The sequence below is a fragment of the Sphaerodactylus townsendi genome, linkage group LG09 (assembly GCF_021028975.2).
Source record: "Sphaerodactylus townsendi isolate TG3544 linkage group LG09, MPM_Stown_v2.3, whole genome shotgun sequence".
In the NCBI taxonomy this organism is placed as follows: domain Eukaryota; kingdom Metazoa; phylum Chordata; class Lepidosauria; order Squamata; family Sphaerodactylidae; genus Sphaerodactylus; species Sphaerodactylus townsendi.
The window spans coordinates 82,826,042-82,832,041 of record NC_059433.1 but is presented as its reverse complement, the minus strand read 5'-3'; the positions used below and the strand labels follow the sequence as shown (position 1 = coordinate 82,832,041).

The window sequence follows — 6,000 nt, the reverse complement described above, 5'->3', positions numbered from 1 at the left end:
CACCCCCATCTCCATTATAGGACATCATCTGTAGATGGCCACAGGTTGTAGGAACTGCAAACACCTATGATGTAAAATACACTGATGATGATACAGGATAGCCTAGGTCAGTGGTGGTGAACCTTTGGCACTCCAGATGTTATGGACTACAATTCCCATCAGCCCCTGCCATCATGACCAATTGGCCATGCTGGCAGGAGCTGATGGGAATTGTAGTCCACAACATCTGGAGTGCCAAAGGTTCGCCACCACAGGCCTAGGTAAGGTGGTGCAACGGGCTTACCTGTACGTTCCGTTACCCTTGATGTAATCATAACATGGGAATTTTATGGAAAAGATAGTTGCAGAAGGCGGGAAACTGCATGCTGATTTTCCATGTGGAATCCGGGCATGTGCCATAGTTGTCAATGCTATAATATCCAGGTTCCAACAGCCAAGTAGGACGCAACAACGTTTTTAGATTGTGTTCATGATGACTTCTGGTTCAGGGACAAACCCAGAGGTAATCATAACGACACAGAGCTGAATGAGCTGTTTTCATAGTAGTAATTTTGACCAGATTCTCAAGCTGTTATCAATAGTATTGAAAATGGCAATTCTAGCACCAATACAGCTAGAGTGAGCCGCAATGAAGTCTAGTCCCACACAAGTTTTTTTTCATATGCAAGTGGCATTAAATGCAGCAGGACTGGCTCCAAGTAAATAATCTGACGTCATTTTGAATTATGAATGAAGCTAAGGTGCCTATTTAAAAGTCCAAGAGTCATTGATCAAAAACAAGAAATACAGATTCAGTCACAAAAAGTTACAATGTGATTTAGTGACAAATGGAACCCTGAACATGACACTTGTTTCAGGCACAAGGGTTACATAAACATGCACCAGTGATTAATGAAAGGACATGTTACATTATATTAAGATGTGGCCAATGTAATAGCAATTTAGGTAGACAGAAGACAGTTAGATTCTTGGTCCATCAGATGCTTCTCATGAAGTTTCATACGCTACAGTGAATGTGTTTGTTTTTAAGGTGCCACAACTCTTCATAAACATATAAAGGTCCTGGCATCTACTCATCTGCAGCACCTGGTTGCTTGGTTGGTTTCTACATGTGAACAAAGGCCCTTTCCGCACAAATTCCCCCCCCCCCCCAAATTTCTAAAATGTTTTCAGTCCCCTGCCTTTTACCATGATTTATGTCTGCACTTATCTCCTCAAAACGATTCCTGGTGGCTATTTTGTGATTCTCTCTCACACACATACACACACACCTTTGTTTTAGTATGATCTTGATTCCTGGCTTCTATGTTCCAGAGCTTCATGGTGTAATTCTCTGCACCTTCTGTGCTGCATCTGTTTAAGAACAGCCTCCGAAAAATAGCAAACAAACAGAGAAAGGCTTCAAAAACAACAGGAGAGGAGGAATGAAGAGCGAGCACAGAAAACAGTGCTGAGAAGAAAATCCAGGGACTGCAGAGAGGCATGGGGAACTTCTTAAAGAGACTGCACAGCAAATGAAGCCATTTTAAAAATGTTTCAGGCAAAGAATTGTTTTAAAAGGAGATTCATTTAAAACGTTTTGAGGCTGCAAAATAAAACGTTTTGGGGTAAAAACAATGTGGAACTCCATGGAGGTTTTTTCCTGCCTCAAAATGTTTTGAAGTTTCTGTGTGTTTCTATTTCCCCTCCATCCAATCTGCCTTTTAGAAAGTCACTGGCTGTTAAAATCTGCACATATACACACAAACAGTTGCATACCTAATAGGAATTTAATAAATGTTAAAAGCAAACAAGTGCCACACATATGGAAAACAGACACACGTGTATTGTAAATATGTTTATTTATATCTAGACAGCATAATATGTACACATGGGAACTGCTGGGCTCCTGGAATACTAAGCAGCAACTCTTGAAGTATATCACTTGGGAGCAGTTTTGCTATACAACTGTTCCAATATAACAGGTGCTGAGGACCAAACATGGAGGGTTGACCCAAAGTTTTGTCAGTGTAGCAGATTTGCACAAGTGGTTCCCCCTCCCCCTGCCTTGAGCCTTTCAAAATGCTGCTACTGGTTGTTAAAAGATCTCTAGAACAGGATCCTATCCCTCTTCTTTAAAGGTGTGACACAGTAACAGAGGTAATGTTCACAGAAAGGCCATTTCCACTGGACGCCCCCCCCCCCCCACATCTCATATCCTGTTCAGAAGGGCCCCTTGATGCTCAGCCATGGCTTTTGAGGGGGGGCACAGGAGGAGGGAAAGAGGTAACCCGTGAAAAACCACTTCCACAAATTTGCCATGTTGACCTAACTTGGGATTCCACCCATTATCTATAAATATCTGCTTAGTGTTATTTATCCTCGAAAAGTACAATATGAGAAACAAAGGCCATAAATGCAATTCTAACTCCCCCCATTTCTTCTTCTTATATAAATATGCACAAGTCCGTTACTCCACGGCGACGTGCAGCTTTTGAGAGACTGCTGCAGATTTCCATGCCGAGAAGTGGGCCATCTCCATCTTAACAGGCACTGAATGAAAACAAAAGACAACAGAAAGCCCTGGACACACATACACACACATATACACTGATTCAACTCAGCGTACTTCTTCTGCCTCTGTAGTCTCCAGGGTTGGGAAAAGGTATCTTTTATATATAAAGTATAAATAAACACACACAAACAAGCTTGTGGACATCTTTTTTTTTCACAAGTTATTTGCAACCAATACTGTCAAAGCAGCTGAATTGCAGTGCAGGAACAGGCAGCAGCTTCGGTGCATTTTGCAAAAATACGGACAAACAAAAATCCCCACAAGGATTCCCACATGATAAAAGTCACTATTGACCAGCTCAGTCTGTGCCAAGGAAGAGGCTGTGCTGCTTCTGCGCTCTTTCCATTAAATTCTTTTTCTTCTTCCTCTTATCCTTCGTCTTTGGTGTCTTCTTTCCTAAAGGGCGGAGCGGACAAAAAAGTCAGAGATTAGCAAAGACGGGAGAAATTCTGTATATTTTCTTGAGCGTGAGACAGACGCCATAAATTACTTTCCACCAGCACTTAGCTACAAATTAAATCAGCCCCAAACCAATTCTGGCCCTTTCTGCACAACACAAATAAACGTTTTCAGGTGCTAAATAAAAGGTTTCCTTCACAGAGTTTTGCATGGTTTATAAACCAAAACATTTTATTTCCTGCTGAAAGCATTTTATTTGTATGCTGCTCCCCAGTGATTCTTTTTTGAAAATGTTTTGAAAATATTTTACTTGCTGTGTGATCTCTTTAAAATGCTTCCCATGCCTCTCCGCTGTACCCAGACTTCCACATTAGCATCATCTTCTGTGCTCGACCTGGTCATTGTGCACTGTCTTTCCTTCGGTTTTTGTTTTAATTTGGGGGGTTGCATCTACATAGTTATGTAGACATGACTCCTAGAGAATCACAGTATGAGGCTCTGAAGCTTAGTAGCTATGAATCTAAGAAGAAGCTTTTTAAAAACGGAGAAGCTTTTAAACGGAGAAGCTTTTAAACGGAGCCCTTCGGGGATCGGGCGGTATATAAATTTAAGAAATAAATAAATAAAATAAAAACTAAAACAACCACAAAATGCCCAGAAAGTGTTTTCAAGGGGGTTAGTGCAGGCAAAGGTTTTTTTTAAAAAAATGTTTGCAAAATATTTTCAGGGGTTTATGTGGAAAGGGCACAGACACAACTGTTTTGAATCCTGGTTCTCCAAATGTAGCAAATGACCTTTTGCCTTTTTGACTGATAGCCATTGTTACCTGAAATGGTGGCAGTCGATCCCTTTTAGAGTGGGGGAATTAGTGAGAGCAGATTCTCAGCTTAGCAAAAGGTCGTACAAATTTGAGATCTTTGTTGCCTATGTACACCTAGGTCAGCTTTTGTAAGAATCCGCAGGAGAGCAAAACAAAGTTTTACAAATGTATTCAGGGATAATGGGAGTATATAAGCACACAATAATCAAAGCAGCAGAAGACACACAGTCCCAGGATATAAGTAGCATTGAGAGGTTAGGTTTGGAACAGATGAAAGGAATTTGGGGAGAAAGGGTTATAGGTTTTGGAGATTTTGGATTGCAAAGATTTTGGAGTGCAAAGGTCTGATGAACAGAGCTGAGTGCTTAGTTCTGGTAGAAGAAAGATCAATGAGTTGGGGACAATATCAGAGATGTCTGGAGCTATTGAACACTGGCTACTGGGACAGTGGGCTTTTTATAGGGAAAAAGGGACCCTTAGGGTTATGCAGAGTGACCTCTAAACTCCCAAGACAAAGGAGAGTCTTGCCTTTTCAGGGAAAGACAAGAGGCAGAAATCAACTTTAAGTGTTGAGATGTTAAGCTAATGGTTTGAGTGCTTAGCCTGATGGGCCAAGATGGGAGTGCCTGAAGGTGGACAGAGTGCTTCCTTAGTCAATAATAACAATAAAACAAGAGCAATGCAAATAAGGGGGTCATTACAGAGAGATTAGTCAGAGGAAGAAATTTTGGGTTAATACAATACTGGCAGGAACATTTGAAACAAATACATTAGCAAGTCCTTTGTCTTTGCAGGGTGCATATTCCAGGGCTGGAGGTTGGAATGCTTTCCAATGCAGGAGCATTGTTTTTTTTTCTTAATCCCTTTAGGAAGGGTGTGAGGAAGTGGCAGATATGGGTGAGGGCAAGTCCAGGCATGCTTTTACTGTGTCCTTGTGGGTGCACTAGCCAATACAGAGAATGAGCTCCCCATTTTGGCACTGCGCTGCTGGACACCCCAAGGGTTGACAGGATGGGGAGAGACACTGTTGTCTTAAAACAGAGCCCCACCCACCATAGATCAATCTGGTAACATCACTGGGAAAAGAACCATACAAGAATATTTAAGTGCTGTACTTATATAACAACATACAAGTCTAGAACTGTTCCTCACACAGTTCAGAAAGTTTCATAAATTACAGTGCTATTCAAACAACTGAGTCATCTTACTGTGATGCTCCAAGCTCCATCTGGTGGCAGATAGTGAAGTAGAAGAGGATGACAAGCAAGACTGTGGAGGAGACAGCCCGTTTTGATACTACTTTATCAACAGAAAATGGTCCAGCAATGTTATAATTCCAATGTTATAATTCCTGTGAACAAAATTCTACCTAACATAGAGTATAGTCTATCTATAACTATCAAGGCTGTTGTCCTACAAACCAATCATGTCTGCTGGGCTAAATCTGAGAAATGAAGCAGGGACAAGCACTATTGTTTCTTTTGCCAACTAACATGGTAAGAGTGCGTGAACTCTAATCTGGATAACTGGGTTTGATTCCCCACTCCTCCACATGACAGATTCTAATCTGGAGAACTGGGTTTGTTTCCCCGCTCCTACACAAGAAGTCTGCTGGGTGACCTTGAGCTAGTCACAGTTCTTTGGAATTCTCTCAGCCCCACCTACCTCTCAAGGTGTCTGTTGTGGGGAGAGGAAGGGAAAGGTGGCGGATTCTAATCTGGAGTGGCGGACATGAGTGGCGGATTCTAATCTGAAGAAGTAAGTTTGTTTCCCCACTACTACACAAGAAGCCTGCTGGGTGATCTTGGGCTAGTGACAGTCCTTTGGAATTCTCTCAGCCCCACCTACCTCCCAAGGTGTCTGTTGTGGGGAGAGGAAGGGAAAGGAGTTTGTGAGTTGCCTTGAGCCTACTTACAGGAGAGAAAGGCGGAGTATAAATCCAAACTCTTCTTCTTCTCTAATACTGTTGTATAGCACAATTCAGAGTTGTCAACAATGCAGGGATGGTGCCGCTCCATCCCCTCCAAAGTGGCGTGGGAAGTTGCAAAAATTAAAAAAACCACCAACCTTTAAATCCCCTTAGGGGAAAGTGGAGATGTGCTACAGAAAACGTAGCATATCTTCAAGGAGGGGCCTGCTGGTACAAGCAGGCTAAACAGGCAACGGAACCTCCTCGCCATGTCACCACATCCGGGGGCAGCGCAGGAGTGCTGATGCAAGGCCCAGC

The 6,000-nt window shown here is 42.3% G+C and overlaps 1 protein-coding gene across 4 annotated transcripts in view; it reads right to left on the bottom strand.

Moving 5' to 3' along the window:
• Positions 1-1,824: 1,824 nt before the first annotated feature.
• The window catches only part of RSPO2 (R-spondin 2), a 126,129-nt gene continuing 121,953 nt past the window's right edge, over positions 1,825-6,000 (bottom strand). For all 4 annotated transcript variants that reach the window (XM_048508315.1, XM_048508314.1, XM_048508316.1 and 1 more), the window contains exon 6: positions 1,825-2,950. In XM_048508315.1, coding sequence (XP_048364272.1) covers positions 2,853-2,950 — 98 coding nt within the window. In that variant the 3' untranslated portion in view covers positions 1,825-2,852. The remainder of the gene's footprint in view (positions 2,951-6,000) is intronic.